The sequence below is a fragment of the Muscardinus avellanarius genome, assembly GCF_963383645.1.
Source record: "Muscardinus avellanarius genome assembly, chromosome: 13".
Taxonomy (NCBI): domain Eukaryota; kingdom Metazoa; phylum Chordata; class Mammalia; order Rodentia; family Gliridae; genus Muscardinus; species Muscardinus avellanarius.
The window spans coordinates 36,385,578-36,410,466 of NC_137799.1; the positions used below are offsets into that span (position 1 = coordinate 36,385,578).

Sequence of the window (24,889 nt, forward strand, 5' to 3'; positions counted from 1 at the left end):
CCCACCCTGAGGGTCCAGGCCGGCTCTGACGACCCAGCAGCATCCAAGGAGGGGGCTTGTCCCACACACAAGCCCACTGCTTTCTCTCTCTCTCTCTCTCTCTCTCTCTCTCTCTCTCTCTCTCTCTCTCTCTCTCTCTCTCAATTTTAAAAACTTTTAAACCATCATTTACTACTTTTTACTGTATTTTTTTCCTTTTTTTGTTACTTTTTCCTGATATCAGGGACAGTAGGGTATATCATGTAGGACCCTCAAGGGGTGGAGTTAGACTAGAGATGAAACAGGTGCACGTCAGAGATGGACCTGGAGGTCAACAGTGATGGTGAGGAGAGCAACCACCGTGGAAATGACTTCAGATAGAGAGGGGGCCGCAGGGACAGAAAGGGCCCAGGAGCGTGAGCCTCATGCACAGAAAGGAAGGAGACAGCTGGGCCTATAGGGGTGCTGATGCTGGGGCACACCTGATACACCAGACCTCCCCCATTCCATTCAGGCTAACTGTCCACTCAAAAATGGTTAAACTGGAAGCTGGGCATGGTGGCGCCCGCTTGTAATCCCCGCACTAGGGAGGTGGAGACAGGAGGATCAGGCAGGTTCAAAGCCAGCCTTGCTGGCTTAAGAGACCCTGTTTCCAAATAAAATATAAAAAATAGGTCTGGGAGTGTAGCCTGGAGGTAGAAAGGTTCCATCCACAGTACCACCAAAAAAAAAAAAAAGGTTAAACTGAGCCAGGCATGGTGGAACACACTTATAATACCAGTATTTGGGAGGCTGAGACAGGAAGATTGTAGGTGTAAAATTTAGCAAGACCCTGTTCCAAAACAAATAATAATAATAATAATAATTAATAATAATAATAATAATAATAATAATAATAATAAAAAGGATTGGAGGGTTAGGGGTATATCTTAGCAAGACCCTGTTCCAAAACTAATAATAATAATAATAATAATAATAATAATAATAATAATAATGATTGGAGGGTTAGGGTGTATCTGGAAAAAAAAAAAGGTTAAAATGAAACCCAATGTAGTGGTGCACACCTGAAATCCCAGTACATGGGAGGCTGGGACAGGAGGAGTGTGAGTGCAAGTTCCAGGCAAGCCCTGAGAAACTTAGTGAGACCCTGTTGCTCAGAGGTAGAATGCCTCTGGGTACAATCTCTAGGAATACACACACACACACACACACACACACACACACACACGCATGCGCACACACACTCGAAGGTTAAAGGGGTAAATATGACATGTATTTAAACACTATTTTATTATTTATTTAGTGTGTGTGTGTGTGTGTGTGTGTGTGTGTGTGTGTAGTACTGGGGGCAGAACACAGGGCCTTTTCTACCTCCAGGCTATACTCCCAGACCTATTTTATATTTTATTTGGAAACAGGGTCTCACTAAGTTGCTGAGAGCCTCACTAAGTAGCTGAGGCTGGCCTTGAACCTGAGCGATCCTCCTGTCTCAGCCTCCCAAGTGCGGGGATTATAAGCATGCACCACCATGCCCGGCTTTTAAACACATTTTTTTTTTTTTTGGTGGTACTGGGGATGGAACCCAGGGGCCTTCTACCACCAGGCTACACTCCCAGACCTATTTTATATTTTTATTTGGAAACAGGGTCTCTTAAGCCAGCACGGCTGGCTTCGAACCAGCACGACCCTCCTGTCTCCACCTCCCAAGCATGGGGATGACAAGCGTGCACCACCACGCCCAGCTTTAAACACAATTGAAAAAGCCTAAAACAAGACAACAACACCCTACTTTTGGTTATATGAAACTAGAATCATGGAGAAGAGCCCGTTTTGGACTGCAACCTATTCACTCTTGAAAACAATCTGGTAATGTTTGCCCGGCCTGCCCGAGGCACACATTTCTCTTCTCCATCTTACCCTCCCGAGCCTGCCTCCGGGATTTCTAGAAGTTCTGGAGTGATCTGAGGGGTTCCTCACACCTCCGGGTGTGTTCACTGGCCTCATGACAAAATCGGTGACCAAATCTCGTCCTCGGTGGCTTTGGTGGTTCACACTGTTCTGTCGTATTGTGGCAGCTACTGCCAGCATCCATCTCCAGAGCTCTTCAGCTACCACCAGCATCCGTCTCCAGAGCTCTTCAGCTACCCAAGCCAAAGCCCCACCCACGAAAGACCCACTCCCCTCCGTCCCTCCCCAGCCCCTACCACATTACATTCTACTCTCTGTCCCCGAATTGGACTCTTCTGAGAACCTCACATAAATGGAATCACACAGTATTTTTCCTTGTGGGACTTAGGTTTCTTTTAAAGAAGTTTGGGCCTTTTTCCTAAGGGGCCCCTTATTATTTTTCCTTTTACTGGTGCATATATGAGATTTATATAAATGTATAAATGCAATCATATGCCTTTTTTCATTACTATCCTTTTTCTGTAACGCCCTCTGCTTCCTCCCTCCACCCGAAATGTCAGGCCTTCCCCAAACACACGTGCACAAACTTCATCCCATATGGCCACATATTTGAGGACATTGAAGGAAAAGAAACCTATTAAAGAATACTGAAATGGGATTAATTAATGCTCCCAAATGTGGCATTTTTATAGCATGTTACCATTTTTCTAAAGACCAGTCATAAAATCTTAAAGGAGAAGCTTGTTCCAGCCTTTATTCAGCTTCACACCAGGATCAAATTGAAGTGTCGCAATGAAGCAGTAACTCAGAGATGAGGCCTTCTGTTCTGGGGACAGATGTTCTTAGAGGACAAATACGTCTTGGTCCTGTTGCAGACAACGACATGAGCAACCACACCCTCAGACCTGCATCTGGGCTCAGCCTCGGGAAATGAAATGCCAAGGGAGGCCAGAGGGGCTGCATGGCACCTTCCCCTCCGCCACAAATGATGTTCCCTTTGGAGGTAGCCCTACTAGAAGGCCAGTCTGGACCAATCTAAAATTCTGTGGGGTTTTTTGGTTTGTCTTTAAGAAATAGAGAAGTGACATATTTTTTCTAAATCAGAAGTCAGGCGAGTTTTGTTTTTTTATAAAGAGCCACATAATGCCGGGCGTGGTGGCGCACGCTTGTAATCCCCGCGCTTGGGAGGCAGAGACAGGAGGATCGCGCAGGTTCGAAGCCAGCCGCGCGCGCTGGCTTAGGAGACCCTGTTTCCAAATAAAAATGTAAAAATAGGTCTGGGAGTGTAGCCCGGAGGTAGAAGGGCTTCCAGGAACCCCAGTACCACCAAAAATAAATAAATAAATAAAGAGCCACATAGAGCTGGGTGTCATAGCACACATATGTAATCCTAGTACTTAGAAGGCTGAGGAAGGAGGATTGCAGTTTGAGGTCACACTCAGCAATTTAGCAAAACCCTTAGCAAATTAGCAAGACCCTTGCCGGGCGTGGTGGCTCACACTTGGAGTCACCACATTTGGGAGGCTGAGACAGGAGGGTCGCGATTTGAGGACAGCCTCAGCTACTACTTAGTGAGGCCCTTTGTAACTCAGTGAGACCCTGTCTGAAAATAAAGAATAAAAATAAAGGACTGGGGTGTAGCTTGGATGTAGAATGCCCCTGGGTTCCATCCCCAGTACTGCAAAAATAATAATAATAATAATTAGCAAGACCCTATTTCTAAATTAATTAATTAATTAATGATGCTGCTCTCAAGTTGAATGCCCCTGGGTTCAATCCCCAGTACCAAAAAGCAAAAGTTATATAGTGAATTTATGTTGCAGGCTCTACTGTCTCTTTTGAAGCTTCTCTGCTTTGTAGAATAAAAGCAGCCATAGAAAAATATATATGGATGGGTGTGGCTGTGTTCCCATAAAACTTTATTTATAAAAACAGGTGGAGAGAAAAATCTACAGTTTGCTAATCCATGCTGTAAACAACAAGGGGGAGTGGCATTTAGAAAGGGCAGCCAGCTTCTGTTGAACAGTTATTTTAAGTCAGGCTCCAAGCATCCAACGTGACTTGTGTGGTTATCCCTCCCATTACTGGTGAGGAAACTGGCTCTAAGGGGTCAGGGGACTTACCCAAGATCGTACAGTGAGTTAGTTCACATCAAGCTCAGAGCTGACTTCAGAACTGGTGCGTGTCCCATGAGGGCAAGATACTTACCACTCCATCTCCAGTGCCTACAACAGAAGCCAGTGCAGTGTAGGCACCCAATAAATGTGTCCACAATTAATAAATGAACTGCGACTCATAACTACTTAGCCTAAATAGTCCATCCAGTCAAGTGCCAGGCTTTGGGAATGGTGCTAAAAAGAAATTAAAACTTTCCTCTTCTCTTTTTATATTTTTGTCTTTCTTTCTTTCTTTCTTTTGCAGTACTGGGGATTGAAGGGACATTCTACCTCTGAACTACACTCCTAGCCATTTTTTTTTTATTCTTTATTTTTGAAACAGAGTCTTGCTAAATTGCTGAGACTGGCTGAGAACCTGCAATCCTATCTCAGCCCCCCAAGTACTGGGATTACAAGTGTGTGCCACCACGCCTCTTCTTCCCAGGACCTTACCGCCATGGATCCATCTGTTGATGTGTTATGTCTAGTAGGGCTGTGATGCAGTATCACAGTTTGCCCCTTGATGCCACTGCCCTACCCTTAACCCCAGAACCGTTCATTGTCAAAACTCCAGAGCGGTAGTCAAAGAGCTACCATTCCTCCAGCATCTTCTCCGAGCCAGACCCTGTACATCTCACTTTATTCTAATACCACCTGTGCTACTTGGGGATGTGTTGGCTCCACTTTATCAAGGAGGAAATTAGACCTAGAAAAATTAGGCAACTGGCATAAGATCACATCTATCAACAACTGGGATTAGAATGTAGTCTTTTAACTCTAAAACCTTGCATTCTTTCCCTATACCATACTTAGAGAAAATGCATGAGCCTTCTTTCTCCCTCAACCCCTGGCCATTATATAAATGAGAAATGCAAAATCAGAGAGAGGAAGTGATTTGCCCATGACCACACAAGGAGCAAGAAATTGAGCCAGAATTCTAACTCAGGTCTATATATTTTCAAATCCTTCCAAATTCCACTGCCCCGGGCTACCATTAGGAGCAAATACTTCATTCCTTCTCCTGATGGTAGCACCTTACTGGGTCAAGGGGGTAGACCTGGGGCTTGTCTTCTAAGGTCATTGTGCCCCATGCAGGGCATGCTCAGATTCATGGGGGAGAAGTTGCTTGAGCTGTGTTGAAGTGAGAGTAGGAAGGTCGGGTGGTCAGCAGGAAGGTGGGAGAGGACCTCGAGGGGTCAGCCGCAGCCTGGACCGATGCCTGGGGCTCAGCCTTACATCCAGCATCAAGTGCTGAGACCTCCTCCAGCTGTCTGAGGAGTTCCAAACTCCTCGGGCCTTTCTTCCTTTGGTCCAGGTTCTCAAGGCTCTCAGGGAGTTACCTTGCTCCCCAGAGGACAAGGGTTAAGTCAGGTTTCTGCAGAGCATCACTTCACTGGCTCCTTCTCAAAAAAATTCAAAGAAAGGGCTTGGCCGGTACCCTGCCCCGTAGGTAAAGTGGTTTTGGTGGATTTGATCAGCAACACTTTCTTCTTGGTCTTTTCACACTCAGCCACAGAGTGGCCTCTTGAGTTTCTGTTTCTCCTTTAAAAATTGGCTTTAATGGTTAAAAGCCAGACCTGGTGATATTTCTCAAGCTTCGGTCTCAGTTTTGTTGATTTTTCCATGAGTCTTTTCCAGAAGTAGTTTATCGCGTTCGCTTTTATTTGTGTGGTGGGTGAGTGAGCATAAACCTGCAACGTGTGAAATACAAGTCAGCGTCGGTGCTGACAGCACCTGGCCCCACGCCCCTCCCTGCCGGCGGACGTGAAGTGGAGCGGGACTCTCACACGGCAACATAAAGCACCCCAGGCTGCGGGGAGGGATCCAGGGAGGCCTGAGCTCTACTGTTTCCTTTTTATATTTCCTCATCTCAGTTCAATCATCAAGCTTTTAAGTGCCTTCTACATGTCAGGCCCCTGTTAGGTACTGAGGGGACACGGATAAGTAAAATGGGCTTCCCTCCCCTGCGAGGCTGCCTGGTTTGCTGAGGAAGGCAGCCATGTACACAACTTGACGTGGCATCTGGCCAGGGCTGTAAATAGTTGGAGGTATGGGCTTTGGAGAAGGAAGGAGTTTAGCTTTATTGCACTGAGAAAATTACAAAAAAAAAAAAAACAGTAAACTGTTTCTTCATCTGTAAAATGGGGAAAATAATACTGTCTGCCTCTATATAAGACAATGCCTGTAAAACCATCAACCTAGAGGCAGGCACAAAATAAGTGTTCATTAAATGTTGCTGTCTCTCATTGTTGTTACTACTATTATCACTCCTGATTATTAAGCATGTGAACAAGTACTCTGAGAGTAATTGGTTTGGGGGGAGGCCCACAAGGGACTTCATAGAGGAGGGGACAATGCAGCTGGATCTTTAAGTATTTCTAGAAGGTTACCAGGCAGGAAAGAATGGGGTGTTCCAAACTAAGGTACCCGCATCTACAAAGACCTGCACAGTGAAAAGCACAGCTCAGCAGAGCTTACGAGTGGCCAGATTTCAAAGGCAGGTGTGGGTTTGGGAGTGGGCCACCAAGCTTTCCAAAGGCCTCGAATGCCAAGCAAAGGGTTTATTCTGTGGGTGACGGGGAGTGTCAGAGACTCTCAAGCTGAGAGTCCATGCCCCGGTCACTGCGCTGGCCCAGCAGCCCCTCAACCACTGTCCAGGGAAGCTCTGTCTCACCTCTGCCTCCCTTCACCCCTTCCCTCTGCAGATCATCAAAGACCAGAAACTGCTTGTGATCGTCGGAGGCATGCTGCTGATCGACCTGTGCATCCTGATTTGCTGGCAGGCCGTGGACCCCCTGCGCAGGACGGTGGAGAAGTACAGCATGGAGGTACGCAGCCAGCGCCAGCAGGAGCTGGGCCTGCGGGACACAGCTCCCAGGCGAGGACTGTGAGGCGGGCTGTCCCCTGACTGCACGGTTCCCTACCAGGAACACCGTCTCTTCTCATTTCCTTCCACTTGAGACATATATTGTTTCAGGAGGGCTGGAGATAAGGGACTGTGAAATAATTTAATATCCATCTTAATACATGCAGAATTAAGGAGAAACGGTGGGTTGCTCAAAAGTGTATTCTGAGCTGGGGGGTGCAGCTCGGTGGTAGAACTCTTGCCTAGTGTGGTTCTAGTCCCAGCACTGCAAAAAAGAAAAAAATAATAATATATTTTTATACACTATACAAGCCCCATGTACATGATCCTTCATTTGAGAAAATATATTCTAGTTACCCCCTCCTTTAAAGTAAGTCCCCTAAACTGTGCTCTTGGGAAATAAGCATTCTGATCCCCCCTCCATTGCCACGAGATGGTCAAGGTGATGAGCAATGTATTTCTTTGTAAACATTTGATACCAGACATCTGTGGTTAAAATCAAGACATTACATGAAAGTATTGTTAAATATCTATTTTAATTGTCATGCATTTAGCTCCGCCCCAAACCCACACTAATCTTCCAGATTAGGGAAGTCTAGGTCCCCTGAAAGGCAGGGCTTTGTTGAATGAAGTTAAACCTGCCTTTGTGGACCAGAGCACATCAAATGGTATATGCTGTTTCTCATATTTCCATAGGGCGCAGCAAATTCTACCGAGACAATGAGAATCTCTACTTCTCTCGCTGCAATATTAGGGGAATATTTTTGTGGAATTTAGTGTGAGCTCCTAAAGTAAATTGGAAATGGTGATTTTATGCACTGGGGACAGGTTTTATCCTTCTAGGCAGGAAGGTTTGCAGGCAAATAAGACACTCAGCCACATTCATCTTGTTGCAGCCGGGGTTTACTCAGCCCAGTAAGAAGTTATACAATCAAAGGATGCCATTTAGGAAAGAGATTAGGACCGTGCCCCTCTCTCTTGCCACCTTGCAAATATATCCTGGGAGGAAGCTGGGCTCCAGACAAGCACAAGTAGAACTGAAAAAAGGACAGTCCCTGGCTGTGACCAGGGGCCACGGGGGCGGGAGCTGAGTTCACCCAGGCGGACAGGCCTTTTCCGGACGGGAAGTGACTTCTGGTCACTGTTCACCGTGCACAGTTGGCAAAAGACGCCTTCCTGCCCACTCCATTCCAGGGGGATTCCCTGCCCAGCACCAGGATTGGGAAATCCAGACAGATGTCAATGCTAGAAAGAGCTGGCATTAGCCACGTGGGTCCCTGAGCTAGGGGGAGTCTGGAGGAGTGATAGTAATGGGCATAGTGATCACCGTGGTGATGGTGATGGTGATGGTGATGGTGATGATGGTGATGGTGACAGTGATGGTGATGATGGTGATGATGCTGATAGCTGGGTCTGTATGTTATTTAATCTTCACAACAATTCTATGAAGCAAGTGTGATGTACTTAACCCCCTTTGACCCATGAGGAAATGGAAGGCGAGAGGGGTTGTAGAACTTACCCAAGGCTGCCTAACTGGTTAGCGACAACATCACTGACGGTCCTCACACCCACTGCCCTACCTCCCTCCAACACCTGGACAGCTCTGTGCAGCTTGACTGGCTTTTCCAGACCTTTGTTCACTGGTCACGGATCTGCAAAGTGGGTAGCACCAAGAAATGTTTCCATAGCCTAAGATAAGGACTCAAGTTAGAGTCAAGGGCAGACTGAGGGCCCAGGATACCAGGGTAAAGGAGCAAAGGGGACACAGAACTTGTGAAGAGGCTGGAGCCAGGGCAGATGGGCAGAGACCAGACCCAGGGACTGGATACTGAGCCCAGGCCTCTTCAGTCTCAGTGAAGATGGAGGCCATTGTGCGTTGACCAGGCTCCCGTGTGTCCAGGAGAAGGCGGCAGGGCTGGAGCAGTCTGAGTCCTCAGAGTCTGGAAGTGGGGAAAGCTGATCCCCAGGACATTCAAACAAGATAAACCTGGTGCCGTCCGGTTTATGTGACTGACAGCTGTGGACACAGATCTTACCTTTCTTCCTCCCATTCTCTAACACAGACTACTACTGTGGATAGCTCTGTGCAGAGAACTCTAGCACATTCCAGACCTTCCAGGGGCATGGTTCTCAGACTGAGGAGCCCTGGGGTGTCGTGTAAGGGCCTTTCTGCACAGATGAGGGACTGAATGCAGAAAGGGGAAAGGTCCTGCCCAGGCCCACCTGGATGGTCCAAGGCAAGGGCCAGATACACTGCGCCTGTGTTTCCCTCTGCTGAAATTTCTCTCTGCATCTTTTCTGGCTGCTCCTCCTTTCCTGCTCTTCTTTTGGGGTTGCCCTGTTGCTCTGTTGCCATGGCAGCAGAACCCTGTGATTTGTCAACCCGCTGCCCTGCAGTTTACTGTCGCTTTCCACCAAGCCAAGCCAAGCTGTGTGTGGGTTTTTCTCAGACTCTCTGTCAGCCACAGCGTGGCGACAGAACCATGCACCAGGGCTGAGGCAGCCTAGGGTCTGCTTTGAGGGGCTGTTTTTCTCCAGGACTCTCAGCCAGAGAGGAAGTCTAGGCTCTGAGGGTGGTATTCAAGGGCCTTTGGAGTCTGGCCTCTCCCTCAGCCTACCCCAGACACCAAGTTTGCTGTGGACTCTGCACATCTCAGGCTTCTGTGCATCGACCTCGCCCTGTGTCCACACTCCCATGCCTTTCTCCACAGCTTGCCCCCTTCCAGGACCTCTGCAAGGTGCATTCTTGAGCTTCAGCACCTGCGGCTCCTGCTACGGAGACGTGTCTCCATCCCAAGTTCACTGGCCCTGTCCAAGTGGAGGGTCTGCCTGGCCTGCTCCCTTCCCCAGCCCACTGGAAGGCCCTCACTCATGATTCTGCCGAGCACAGCCCTGCCCACCCTCCGCTGGACTTCCAGCTTCCCCGGGGACACCTGAGCCAGGCTGAGCTAGCACTGCACCCCCACCCTGAGCTAGCCCCGCACCCCTCAGCACCTGCCATGGGCACACAGGTGACCATGGCAGCCTCCGCCTGGATCTCATGGTGTCCATAGGCTACTAGAGCATGGACCCAGCATGCAGGAAGATCAACATGTTATTTCAGATAGCATAGCGTTCAGCTGCAGATAGAGGTGAATAAGAAAGACAGCGGGCTCAGGAATAACAGGGAGGATCCACAGAAGAGATTCTACCCTGAGACTGCATGCAGGTGTCTGGGGAATAAAACCCCTGGGGTCCTGCAGAAGACCATCTAGCTCCACATCCTCATTCATTTTTATGTGATAAATATTGATATAGCACTTGCCATGTGCCAGGAACTGTTCTAAATGCTTTACAAACATGAACTCATTTAATTTCCTCTGTAGAACAACACTGGGAGGGAGAAGCTATTATTTTCTCCATTTTATGGATGAGAAAAGCGGGGCATGCAGAGGTTCAGCAGTTTGCCCAAGGTCACACAGCCAGTCGGAGGTGCAGGTTGGATTTCAGCAAAGGCATTCTGCTTCCAAGCATGCTTTCTGCACATACAGGCAGAGGGGCCCCTGAGGAGGGGAGAGAGGCCCTGAGTTCTGGTTTCACCACCTCTTTCCCTTGTCAGGACTCAGCACACAGCACCCTTCAGAGCAGGCTGACCATTTTTCTGTGGCTCTAGAGCCTGACCCCATGGCCCTTGGGCCTCTACCATGTCCAGCTCTGCTTCATCACCCACCTCAGCCTTCTGTGTGCCCCAGACCAATTCCAGCCTTGCCCTTGTTCCTTCAACAAAATGCAACAGCCACAAGATGTGGCCCTGCTTTGGGGGACCTTTGGAGCAGTAGGGGAGACAGACAAGCCTGTGAATATTTCACACCCCACACAGGACAGCATGCTGGGGAAAGTTCAAGGTGCTGAGAAGCCTGAGCACAGGCACCAGCCTGGCCTCCTAGGGTCGGGGAGGCCCCTCTGCTGAGAGGCCAGAGCAGGTGAAGGAGTGGGGAGGAGACTCAGGCAGAGGCAGGTGCTTGGTGAGCAGGCAGGTTGTCCCACTGACCAAGTGCAGAGGACACAGGCAATGGAAAATGTTTGATGCACAAACATCCCTCAGCCCAGTGACTGCATGAGGGTGTGTTCCTAGAGAAGTCTCACACCTGTGCCCAGGGGCCCCACATGGGTGTTCAGAGCAGCACTGTTCAATAGCTCCAAACTGGGAGTGTCCCAAAGGCCTCTGGGTAGCAGAATGGACACATGCACTCTAGTGCTTTCAAACAAAGGACATTGCAAAGCTGTGGGAATGAGAGACACATAGCTAGACACACTGGCATGGGTAAACCTCAGCAATACAATGATAAGCAAAAATGGCAAATCACAGGTAAAAACCCAAAGTATTTTTTTCACATACTTCAGCTTCATAAAAACTAGATAAATTAAGCAAAAATACTTTCTAAGGAAATATACATAAGTATCAAAATAATTTTTAAAAAGAAGACAATAGTTAGCCAGGCATCATAGGGCACGCTTGTAACCCCAGCATTTGGGAGGCTGAGACAGAAGGATCGTGGTTCACAGACAGCCTCAGCTATTTAGTGAGGCCCTTTGCAACTCAGTAAATAAAAAATAGGGCTGGGGGTGTTTCTCAGAGGTAGAATGCCCCTGGGTTCCATCCCTAGTAATGAAAAAAAAACTTAATATAAAAATTGAAGATTATGATTACTTCTTGGTGGGCAGGATGGGAGGATATTGTTGGGAAAGGCATGTGGGGCCTGGAAGGTTCTGGAAAGATTATGCTTCGATGTTTACATCTATACAATTTAGCTACTTTTCAAGAATATGATGTAAGCCAGGCATGGTGGCATTATAGAAAATCTTGAAGTCAGGGAGCGTCAGTTCTCTGACTTTGTTCTTCAGTGTTGTGTTGTCTCTTCTGGGTCTTCTACCTCTCCATACAAACTTTAGGATCCATTTGTTAATATCACAAAGTAATTTTCTGGAATTTTGATATGTAGTACATTGAATCTATAAATTAAATTGGGATATACTGACACCTTAACAACTATTGAGTCTTCCTATCCATGAACATGGACTATCACTTTTTTTAATCTTTGATTTTCCTTCATCAGTTTTTCTAGATATTCTCATATAGATGTTGTACATAATTTATTAGATTTATATCTATTGCACTTTGGGTGCTAATGTAATTTTTTTTAATTGCAATTGCTAGCTGGGCATGATGGTACATGCCTGTAAATCCCAGTACTTGGGAAGCTGAGACAGGATTTCAGGTTCAAAGATGACTTCAGCCAAGTAGTGAGATACTCATCAACCTAATAAGACCATGTTTTGAAATAAAAATAAAAGAAGGCTTGGGTGTAGAGCAAAGGTAGAATGCCCCAGGGTTCAATTCCCAACACCACCAAAAAATATATAATTGCTTATTTTCAGTATACAGGCAAGTAGTTGACCTTTGCATATTAATCTGCAATCTGCCTATAATTGCTTATTAGTTCCAGCGGGGGTTGTTTTGGTTCTTTTGGACTTTTTAGATAGACAATGATGTTGTCTGCAAACAGACACACTTTTGTTTCTTTTTCCCCAATCTTCTTTCCCAATCTTCCCCAGTATACCTTTTATTTCTATCTTTTGTTGTTTTGACTTACTAAATTAGCTAGAACTTTCAGTGCCATGTTAAATAGGAATGATAGGAGGGGACATCCTAGTTTTGTTCTTGATAATAGGAAGAAAGCATCTAGTTTCTCACCATTAAGCATGTTAAAATATCTTTTTTTTCCTAAAAGGTTAAAAATATAAAATAGTTTTGATAGCCAAAGTTGAGGGTGCCTTCGGGGAGGCGATAGGAAGAATAAAGGCTGACATGAGCCAACCCCAGGTTTTTAGGGGACTTCTGCTAAGTAGAGTTTAAACTTCAGAATTAAAGGGATTTAATCATGGGAGTGTCGTGATCATATTTTCCCTGGCTGCAGGGTGAGAGCAGATGGCGGGATGCAGCTATAGGTCCAGAGATGGCTCCATGTTTTTGCAATAATTCAGGCAGAAGCTGATGATGACCTAAACCAGGGCAGTGGGAGTGGGGACAGAGAGAAATGAGTGGTTTTGAGAGCTATTTAGGAAGCTGATGTGACAACACTTGGTGATCGATGGACTCTATGGATTGGAGTCTAGGAGGCAGCAAGGGTGCAGAATGAATGGGTTTAGGAAGGAACATGAGGCCTCGTTCCTGGTCATAAATTTGAGATGCCTGAGGACTTCCTAGGCAAAAGGACCCAGAAGATAGGATATGGCTCCTAGACCCAAAAGAGTAGTTTGTCCAGAAGATAGAGATTTGTGGGAAGTTAGGACCTTGCAGATGGGAGCCCTGGAAATGAGTGCAGAGAACCAGAGAGAATGGGTAGAGTGAGAAGCAAAGGAAGCCTGTCTGCAACTTGAGGAGCCGCTGAGTGGCACTGGGTGCTGGAGGAGGAGCCAGGGGAGAGAAATTTGCAGCAGTGGTCAGAAAGGTAGGGAACAGTCGGGAGACAGCTGTCCATGGGAAAGGGAGGTGGGAGAGCAAGCCATCCATGGGCAGAAGGTCAAAAGTGAGCCACCTGCACATGGGGAGAATTTGAAAAAGGAGGGAGATATCTCCAGAGACCATACTCCAGATGGAGGTAAGGACTGGCAGGTGTCCCAGGACCTGGCCAGGGCTCAGTGCTCCCGCACAGCGCCTCAGCCCAGACTCTGCTCCGCAGACTGATGGCAAGATTGGCTGTTTCCACATTTCAGATACAGCAGGTGTGGATAAACCTGCCACCTGTGTCAAAGGGTTTGTAAAATATGATTGAGATTCTTTTTTTTTTTTTTTTTTTTGGTGGTACTGGGGTTCCTGGAAGCCCTTCTACCTTCGGGCTACACTCCCAGAACTATTTTTACATTTTTTTTATTTGGAAACAGGGTCTCCTAAGCCAGCGCGCGCGGCTGGCTCCGAACCTGCGCGATCCTCCTGTCTCTGCCTCCCAAGCGCAGGGATTACAAGCGTGCGCCACCACGCCCGGCATGATTGAGATTCTTGAAAAAAAGAAAAATATTTTTAGCACCTGCACTACTAGTGGTGATGGTGAGTGGTTATTGGACATACAGGTCTAGAGCTGAGGAAGAGGTATGGGTTGGAGATGGGAATTTAGATGGGTCAACACACAAATGACCCTGGTGAGGGCACCAAGGGAGCATAGAGATGGAGCAGAGGAGGGGACCAACGACTGACCCAGGGTCATACCAGCATTCAGAATCTAGGGAGGAGAGGGAGGCAGCAGGGGAGATGTGGCAGAGAAGCCCAGAGCTAAATAGGAAGAAAATCAGATGAGTGTGGGTTCTTGGAAACCAAATGATGGAGGAAGTTTTTCAAGGAAGAAGTTTTGATGAATTGTGTCAAGTGCTGCTTTTATATCAAGACAAGACCAAGAATTGACTTTGTGTGTGTCTGTGTATATATACACTTACACATATACCCATATGAGGTTTTTTAAGTGAAATAATTTGAGGTATTTTTCCCCAAAAGTAACCTCAATACTTACAGATGCTATGAAGGCAGCCAGTGGTCCCAGATGGAAGGATTGTTTTCCCCAGGCCTTCCTTCTATATTGGGGCCCCATCTACACCTCCACCTGACCATTCCAAAATGGTTTCCATGTAAAGAGACAAGGTCACTGAACACTCCACTCTCAGGCAAGCCGCAGGGTACTGCTGCAGCAGCCTCGGATCCACCTGCACTCCCTGAAGTCTTCCCCATCTGCTTCCAGGCAGGTTGAAGGAAGACAAGAAACCATGTGTCATCCAGTCTCCCTACCCCCCGGGACCCATGTGTGCGGCACGGACTTACAGAGAGGGTGGATGGCTGGTCCCCACGCCAAAAGCTCCCTGCACTCTGGTTTCTGTGGCTTTCTGGCCACTCTGACAGTCATCAAGTTGAGGGTGGCTTGGGGCACAGGGGAATTTCAAACTTCCCTCCCTGTCCTGTGATCTCCCTATACTCACTCTTTGTGTGGACACAAACAAGGGATATGGAATCAGAGAACTGAACTTGGCTTTGAAACGAGTGGCTTGCACCAGTTATGTTTCTATGGAAACAGATATGGGAAGAGGCAAATACACTGAGTTTTAAATAATTTTAACTTTTATCTTCTACCTCCTTCTACAGTTGCTCTGGGGGGAAGGGAGGAAGAAAAGAAAAGAAAAAAAAAGCCAGGCCTAAAGCAGGCACTTGGAGGAAGCAGCTGGTGCCTTCACAAAGCTGGCCCAAGCCCCGCCTTCCACTATTTATTGTGAAGTAGACTGTGGAATGTCTGGGTGGGGGAGTGCTGGGACCAAGGTCCATTCGCTCTATGAGCTGCTCACCGGCCTGGTGGCCCACGGCTTCTGATGCTAAGGCTCACGCTCCAAGTGGTGTGTCAACACTGCTGAAGCCCCAGGCCTGGACCACAGAGCAGTTCTTTGTCACCCACCGTCATCTATGGTGTCCTGGATGGCTCAGCTGGGGCCCTAAACAGAAGCAGACCATGGCCCAGGCAGAGCAGGGGCTCTGGTCAGTCCACTGCCCAAAGGCCACCTGGCTAAGTCCTCCCAGGGATGGCTGAGCCATCTAAGATTCTGATCGTGTCATCCTCCTGCCTAGGAGCCTCTCTGTCAGCTGGAGGATGAAGCCTGTACCCCTTAGCACAGGCGGGAGGCCTTTGATGATCTGGTCTGTTTGCCTTCCCAGATTCATCTCTCACAATCTCCTTCCTCCCTCCTTAGGCTCAGGCTGCCCTAAGCTACAGATATGTCTCCCAAGCGTCACACTGTCTCCTCTATGCCTTTGTTCCCTTGTGTTAGTCAGCTTCTTGTTGCTGTGACCAAAAATACCTGATAAGAACAACCTAAAGGAGGAAAGATGTATTTGGCTCATGGTTTCAGAGGCTCAGTCTATAGTCAGCTGGCTCCAAGGCCGAAACATCAGGGTGACAGGACATGGGGAAGGAAAGCTGATTGGTGTGGCTGAAAGCAGAGAGAGAAGGAGAGAGACCAGGGATAGATAGAGTCCACAAGACATCTTATGAACTACCTCCTCTAGCCACACCTGCCTGCCTATAGTTACCACCCAGTAAGTCCACTCAAAAAACTAGGGGCGGGGGATACTGAGGATTGAATCCAAGGGCATTCTACCTCAGAGCTACACCCCAGCCCTTTTTATTTTAAAACAGGGTCTTGCTAAGTTGCTTAGAACCTTGCAATCCTCCTATCTCAGCCTCCCAAGTACTAGGATTATAGGTGCACGCCATTGCACCTGGCCAGATCCACACAAATTGTTAACCCATCAAGGGATTGATCCACTGATGAGGTCAGCGCCCAGCTTCAGTTTTGTCACCTGTAAATATTGTTGCACTGCCAACCTAAGAGCCTTTCTGGGGAGCACTCACATCCGTATAGTAACAAACCCTCTAGCCAGAACACCCTCCTCCCCACCCCATGTGCCAGGTTCATGTGTAGAACTCCTGCTTGAGCTTTGGGAGGCTGCATAGAAGAAGCTCTTAAGAAGACTTTGGACCACACAGAGAACCTTGGATGCCTCTGTCCTTCACTCCCACCTCACCCTGTTCTGCCCTCATTCGGGTCACACCAGGAATTGTTCATGCACCTGTTGTCCCTCATGTGTGACCTCCTCAGAGGCCAAGGCCATCTGTGTGCCCCCAGCACCCACCACCGGGGTCTGGCTCAAAGCAAGTGCTGGGTAAATATTTATTGAATAAATTGTTCCCTCCACCTGGAACTTTCTCCCCATGCCTCCATATGTCCAAACCCAAACCCATCTGTCTGGGCCCATTAAGCCAGCTCCTCAAAGAAATATCTTCACTGAGTTGCAATTTAGTTTAATATTCCACCTTTGCCTTTTATCAAGGGCTCACTTCTGGGACAAAGGCTGCCAACTAAATAATGATTCAGCCTCTTCTGCAAGAGAGTGTGGTTCTGTTGGTGACCTGGTGTCCCTGAGATAAAGGTCCACTTAGTAGATCCCCGTGGAAGACTGTCCCAGGAAATGGGTGGTGCTTTCCTGAGAACCTGCCTCATTTCTTGGGTAAACCACTCCATTTTCTTTTTAACCTTGGCTGCCAGAAAGTTGGAGCCAAATTCAACACCCAGGGGCAATAACCATCTTACCTCAGATTCCTGGAGGGTTATCTCACCTTCAGATCATTTGTCTTTATTTTTAACTTTCCTGTTTGGGCTTTTATCATGTGCTGCCTTGGGCCCTTGGGGAAAGGAGACACGGTGAAATTCCGCGTTATTAAAATGAGAACTTGAGGGGAGATTTAATTGGAGTGATATGCCGGAGAGGCATTTTAAGGGTGCCTGCAGACAGTCACCTTCTGGTCCAGATCCCAGCTTATCCTGGCTGGGCCCTGCTTGTGCCATTGTAGACACATGTGTTTGGACCCGTGTGTGGACAGAAGGCTCTGACAGCCATTGATGTGTTTCTGGAATATCTCAGGTCACAAGATGTCTTAGATACCTGAGAGGCTGCAGTTTGCTTTATCTTGTTGGGTTTCCTGGTACCTTCGGAAGGTACATGGGCAGCTGGAGACTCTTCAGGATACAGGGCTCCAGAGCCACAGCCTGGGGGGACAGCCTTGACACTGGAAATCCTTCATCCCTACCTAGCCACGTGGTCGCCAAGGATGGGCTGTTTACTAGAAAGTCTCCAGGACCAAGGACCAGAAGGACTGGAAAACTGTGAGATCCTGGCATCTCTGACCACTGTGCTTGTCTTGTTAAAAAAAAAAAAAAGAAAAGAAAAAAATTCTACTTCTTGAGCAAAAAGAGCCTTGAAATTTTTATTATATTTTCCCAACCCATGTTGACACAAACACAGCTGTGGTCCCACAAACACCTTTCATCTACCCCCTCACCCACCCTGTATTGGAGGTCAGCCCTAGGCCCTCACACATGCTAGGCAAGCACTCTACCACTGAACCACACCTCCAGCTCATCTTCCATCTTTTTTGTGAAGAAATTTCAACCAACCTACATCTTTATAGATGGCATGTCTTTAGGTGCTCATTTGGTATTATGGGGTATTCATTGTGTGCTGTGCCCTGCACCAGCTCTTCTAGGACTACACAGTCTGACAGGCAAGATTAGATGCATCCATAAGGGGCAAGGGGCCATGTTACCGGCTTGCCACTGGGAGGTCTGCAAGAAACAAGTAGGGTAAGCTGTGATCACAGCCCTTCTGGATGACACGTGCTGCATTAGCTTTCTGTGGTCCTGACAAAATTCCTGAAAAAATCAACTTAGAGAAGGAAAGGTGTACTTGGCTCACAGCTTCATAGGTTTCAGTCCAAGGTCGGCGGCTCCATTGCTTTGGGCCTGAAATAAAGCAGAGCATCATGGTGGCAAAAGCATGTGGAAGAGGAGGCTGCTCAGCTCATGGCAGCCAGGAAGCAGAGAGAGAAAGAAGGGAAGGGAAGGGAAAGAAGAGAAGAGGGAGGAGGGAAGGGGAGGGAGGAGAGGAGAGGAGAGGAGAGGAGAGGAGAGGAGAGGAGAGGAGAGGAGAGGAGAGGAGAGGAGAGGAGAGGAGAGGAGAGGAGGAGACAGACAGGCAGACAGGCAGGCCAGGAGAGGAGATAGCCTTCCGGGACACGCTACCAATGACCCACTTCCTTCAACTGGCCCCACCTCCTGAAGCTTCTACCACCTCCCAGTAGCCCCATCAGCTGGGGACCAAGCTTTCAACACATGAACTTTTAGAAGGCACTTAAGATCCAAACCAAATCATATACCTTTAGAGTTTTGGTTTTAAGTTTGGGTTATTGTACTGAGACACTGGGCTTAATCGTCTAAACTATAATCCAGGATTAAGTTTTGACTAATGTCTCTCAGAGGGCAAAAAAAAAAAAAAATGAGAAAGCATGTAGTAGTCAGAGTGTGCTAGGTTTTGTTGTTGTAACAAAAAAAACCTTCAGTAAATTAAAAGAATAAAGGTTCTTTACTCTTCATAGCACTTGTTCATTGAGCACTGGTTCACTGAATAACAATGAACAAGCAGTTTTTCCTTCACGATGTCCTTCCTCTGGGACACAGCTTGGCAGCTCACCTTCTGGGACAGTTTTTGTGGCAAAGGGGAAAAAAAGTATAAGGCAAGGTGCACGCTGGTCTTTAAAGCTTCCACCCCAGTGTATCACACGTTACTTCCACTCATATTTCATCCGCCAAAATGTGTCCTTTGTGCAGAAATTGAGTGGGTGGGGAAAAGCAGTCCTACTATGTGCTAGGAAGGAGATAGAGGACTAGCTATTACTGGCCAGCCGTAACAACTATGATTGTATATTCCACCCAGCTTTTATTGCTGTCACAGATAATGCCCATCAACTAGAACATGAGCTTCTTGAGAGCAGAGGGAAGGAAACTGTGGATCCCAGCAACAGGCAAAGTGCCTGGCACATAGCACATGCTCCATAAACACTGAAATGAATTCAGCCTTAGGACAATCTTGTTGGAAAACCTATGGGTGTTCTCTGAGAAGTTTTACACTGGTTCTGTAGACTCTGCTACCAAATCATGCCCTAACCCATCACTTCTGACTGTCTCCACTGCTACTTCTGGGTCCAAACCACCGCCAGCCATTCTTCATCATCTGACATCCCAGAGTGGGGACGCTCTGAGGCAAAGCTACGGTCAGTGCACGATGCACACTGGCACAATGGGTAAAGAACCTTATCATTTAAGCCACTAAGTTGGTGGCGGTTGCCAGTCAGCTTTCCATCTCTGTGAAAATGCCTGAAATAAATCAGTTCAAAAGGAGGAAAGGTTTACTCGGGCTCTTGGTTTCAGAGGTGTCAATCATGGTCTTTGGCCTGGTTGCTCTGGTCCTGCACAGCACAGCACATCATGGTTGGGAGCATGTGATAGAGGAGGCCTGTTCACTTTATGGCAACTGGGAGGCAAAGACAGAGCAAGAACCTGGGGTCTCAGTATCGTCTTCAGGGGCACACCCCCAATGATCTAACTTCTCTCCATGAAGCACCGCCTCCCAAAGGGTCCACCTCTCCTCAGTAATGCCACCGGCTGGCCACCATGCCTTTACAAATAGGCCTTTGGGGGTGTGTAACATCCAGACTAGCCAGGTGTGGTGATGCAGGCTTATGATTCTAGTACTTGGGAGGCCGACACAGGAGGATTGCAGGTTTAAGGCCAGCGTCAGCAACTTAGCAAGACCTTATTTCAGAATCAAAAGTAAAAAAGGGCTCTAAGAAGAAGAAGGGGAAGGAAGAAAAAGAAGGGCAAAGAAGAAGAAGGGGGAGGAGGGAGAGAAGAAGGGAGAAGAAGAGGAGGAAGAGGCAGAATAAGAGAAGGAGGAGGAAAAGGAGAAGGAGAAGGAGAAGGAGAAGAAGGAGAAGGAGAAGAAGGAGAAGGAGGAGAAAAATCCCAACCACAACAATAGTAGCTAAGGAAGAGGTGCTGTTACTAGTTTCCAAGGCAGGTTCCCAGCTTCTGTTCATTGCTCCTTCCAAGCCAAAACATTTTTTAGGTATAATTGACACATCATAAAATTCAGTTTTAAAAAGTATATTCAGTAGTTTTTAGCACATTTATAAGGTTCTGCAGTCATTACCACTATCTAATTTCCGAGAATTCTCATCACCACTGAGAGAGAAAACTGTCCCATCCCCCACTCTTTTCTCCTCCAGCCCCTGACAGCCACCAGTCAACTTTCTGTCTCAATGGATTGGCCTCTTCTCAATATTTCATACTGATGTGATCATACAAGATGTGGTCTTTTGCGTCTGGTTTCTTTCACTTAGTATAATGCTTTTAAAGTCTCTCCTTGTATCAATACTGTATGCCTTTTATGGCTGAACAATATTCCCCTGTATGAATATACCACATGTGTTTGTCCATTCATCAGGTGATGGATATTTGGGCTGTTTCCACTCTTGAGCTGGTATAAGCAATGCTCCTATGAGTAGTCATGTACACGTTTTTGTGTCAGCATACACTCTCAGTTCTCTTGGATATGCACCTCGGAGTAGAATTGCTGGGTCATATAGTAACTTTACGTTTTACATTTTTAGGAACCGCAGTTTTCCAGGGTAGCTGTACCATTTTGCATTCCCACCAGCAATATATGAGGTTTCAATTTTTCCACGCTGTTGATGACACTTGCTATCTGTTTGCCTTTTTATTATAACCATCCTAGTGAGTGTAAAGTGGTACCTCATGGCTTTGATGACAATAACTATCAAACAACTAACGGCGGATAATACTGCGCACCTTTGCATGCGTTTATCCACCCCATGTGTATCCTTTTTGCAGAAATGTCTATGCAGAGCCTTTGCCCACTTTTTATAGATTTGTCTTTTTATTGTTGGGTTCTAAGAGTTCTTTATATATTCTGGTTTCTACACCTTTGTGAGATCTATGGCTTGCAAATATTTTCTCATGCTTTGAGTTATCTTTTCACATTCTCAGTAGCATGCTGTGACACAGGAAAAAAATTACTTTTGGTGAACTCCAATTTACCTATGCTTTATTTGGTTCTTAGTTCCTTAGATATGATAGATAAGAAACTGTTGTCTGATCCAATCGTGAAAATGTATACTTATCTTTTCTTCTAAGAGTTATATAGTATTAGTTCTTACATTAGATGTTTGATCCACTTCAAGTTAATTTCTGTACATGGTATGAGGTAGTGATCCAAATTAACTCTTTTGCATGTGGCCAACTAGCTGTTCAAACATCACTCGTTGAAAAGAATATTCTTTCCCACTGAATAGCCTCTTTACCTGACACCCCACAACTTTACCCCCAGCTTCCAGCTTTTGCACCTGCTGATTTCTCTGCCAGGAATCATCACCCTCTGTTCTTCCTCCAGAACTGTCATTCCTGTGTTGGCCTAAGGGCCCTCCTCACCACCAAGACCCAGAGGGCCCCCCGCGTGCCATCTCATCCCACCCCAGTTCTCCATCACACTGCGTATCCACGTTCTCTCCTCCTCCGCTAAATTGTGAGCTCCACTTAACAGGGCCTCTGCCACTCTTGCTCAGAGCCCCATGTCCACCTCGGTCTGTGCTGGCTGGCTGGGTGAGTGAATGAATGGGCGAAGGAATGCACGCGTGAATGAATGACTGCGCGGGGAGCTTCCTGGGTGTGACTCTTGACGGCACTGACAGCTTCCAACCCTGACTCAGTTGCTCAACATCTGGATTAGATTACTGAGTGAACATGTTGAGAATGAAAAGAAAAACATGTCTTCTTTTTTTTTTTTTTTTTGGTGGTACTGGGGTTCCTGGAAGCCCTTCTACCTCTGGGCTACACTCCCAGACCCATTTTATACTTTTTTTTATTTGGAAACAGGGTCTCTTAAGCCAGCGCGGCTGACTTCAAACCTGCGTGATCCTCCTGTCTCCGCCTCCCAAGCGCAGGGATTACAAGCATGCGCCACCACGCCCAACTTAACATGTCATCTTTTAAAGGTGAAGAACAAGATTTTAAAATGACTTCTAAAAGAAGCCAGACTTGGGGGAATCTGGATCCTGGCTGTGTCACCCAGAAAAATCATTTTTAAAATACTGATTTCTAGCTGGGCGTGGTGGCGCACGCTTGTAATCCCCGCACTTAGAAGGCTGAGACAGGAGGATCACACAGGTTCGAAGCCAGCCTCAGCTACTTAGTGAGGCTTGGTAACTTAGTGAGACCCTGTTTCCAAAAATAGGTCTGGAAGTATAGCCTGGAGGTAGAAAGCCTCTGGGTTCCACCCCCAGTACCACCAAAAAAAAAATACTGATTTCACCCGGCGTGATGGCGCATGCTTGTCATCCCAGCATTTGGGAGGCTGAGACCAGAGGATCGTGGTTTGCGGACAGCCTCAGCTACTTAGTGAGGCCCTCTGCAACTCAGTGAGACCCGGTTTCAAAATAAAGAATAAAAAATAGGGCAGGGGGTGTAGCTCGGAAGTCGAATGCCCTTGGGTTCCATCCCCAGACCCACAAAAAATAAAATAAAATACTGATTTCAGGTCACACATCCAAAACTTCTGATTTGACTACTTTAGGAATGGTCTTGAACTGCCAGGCAAAGTGGTGTGGGCCTGTAATCTCAGTGCCTGGGATACTGAGACAGAAGGACCGCAGATTTGAGGTTAGCAGTGCATGATAACTTAGCAAGACCGTCTTTCAAAATAAAATAGGCCTGAGAGTGTAGCTCAGAGGTAGACTGTCCCTGGGTTCAATCTCTAGTACCACAAAATCGGGGGGTGGCAGGGCTGAGCATTGGGATTTTTTAGAAGTTGTCATAAGTTCTAGTGTGTATCCAAGGTTGAAACCCTCTAGAACAGACTCCTCTGATCTCCAGGAAGAACCCCAGGTGAGAAACACCCCAGACAGTAAACTTTAGGCTGGGAGAGACGAGAAGAAAAGCCTGAGTTCAGGAAACCTGAAGTCCTCTCCTCTGGTCCCCACTCGGGAAGATGATAGGCCAAGGGAACGAGGGCTCAGGCTGAGGCCGCCTGGAAAGCGCCTGCACAGACCCCCAGAGACGCACGGCCCCGCCAGCCTCACATTTCCCTGAAACTTTCTGTCATTATCAGAACAATTGTTTCCCCAGCAGAAGTGAGAACAAGGGAGAAGAAAGAGGGAAAGGCTATGAGGTCCCTGTCCCTGCAGCATCGTTCATTGCAGGGGAGGGCAGGGTGAGCAAACCCAAGACCAGAACTTTAGGCAGTTAAAAGAAGCCGAGCATGGTGGCGCAGCCTGTAATCCCAGCACCTGGGAGGCTGACGCAGGAAGATCACAGATACCAGGACAGCCGCAGAAAATAGTGAGACTCTCGTCAACCTGGTGATGAGGCCATTTCAAAATAAAAATAGAATAGGGCTGCTGTGTAGCTCAGAGGTAGAATGACTCTGGGTTCTATCCCCAATAAAACAGAGAGAGAGGGAGGCTGAGATAGGAGGATCGCACAGGTTCAAAGCCAGCCTCAGCTACTGAGTGAGGTTCTCAGCAACCTAGTGAGACCCTGTTTCCAAATAAAATATAAAAAATAGGTCTGGGAGTGTAGCCCGAAGGTAAAAGGCCTCTGGGTTTCACCCCCAGCAACACACACACACACACACACACACACACACACACACACACACAAAGAGAGAGAGAGAGAGACAGAGACAGAGACAGAGAGAGAGCCAGAGAGAGCCCTGCAATTGCAGAAAGCCACCAGCCACAGAAGCCAACAAAAATGTAGAGGCCAGAGGCACCCCCAGTCAGGCATCTCGGCTCCCACAGTGGCTCCGGAAGAGGAACCATCAGGCAGGCGGTGGGAAGCCCATCATTTTCTGCTATCATTTGGCTTGGAGTTTCTCCCTAAAGTGATGCTGGATTAGTCCTTGACATGGGCTGGGACACATAAACTGCCCCAGAGATGCTCCATCCAGCTCAGAGAAGGCTGGGACAGCCTGCCCCCTGAAGCATGGCCACTGCTGCTCCTGCCCCGTCCTCAGTGCCCAGCCCACCCACACCCACACCCCTTTCTGCATGGGGCTCAAACTCCAGGCCTGTCCCACTTGGTACAGCACCCTAGAGCGAGCGATCCCACACAGTGGTCACACATCTGCGCCTCACTCTGCACAGGTTGGCACCGTGCACTGAGCACCCTGACCTCTCTGTTTCAGAGATGAGGAGCCGAGGCTGGGTAGGTGACCTGACCGGCTCGGGACAGCCTTGCCTGCGGTGCGTACACTGGAGCTGGGACCCAGCCCGGCCTCAGGTACTGGGTGACCCACATTAATTGCCTAGGGCTGCTATAGCAAATACTGCAATTTGGGTAATCTGTTGACTTAAGACAACAGAAAATTTAGCCGGGTGCACTGGTGCACACCTGTAATCTCAGTACTTACGAGTACTTACTTCTCTTCACTGGAAATGGTCTGTGGGTCCATTTGCGCCTCCAGCGGCTTCTTGCATCAATCCCATATTTTACTTTG

The 24,889-nt window shown here is 47.5% G+C and overlaps 1 protein-coding gene across 1 annotated transcript in view; it reads left to right on the forward strand.

The window, feature by feature from the left end:
• GABBR2 (gamma-aminobutyric acid type B receptor subunit 2) overlaps positions 1 to 24,889 on the forward strand; it is a gene marked incomplete at both ends in the record, with an annotated part of 372,345 nt that overhangs the window by 307,727 nt on the left and 39,729 nt on the right. The window contains one exon of the mRNA XM_080708508.1: positions 6,749 to 6,871. Coding sequence (XP_080564634.1) covers positions 6,749 to 6,871 — 123 coding nt within the window. The remainder of the gene's footprint in view (positions 1 to 6,748; positions 6,872 to 24,889) is intronic.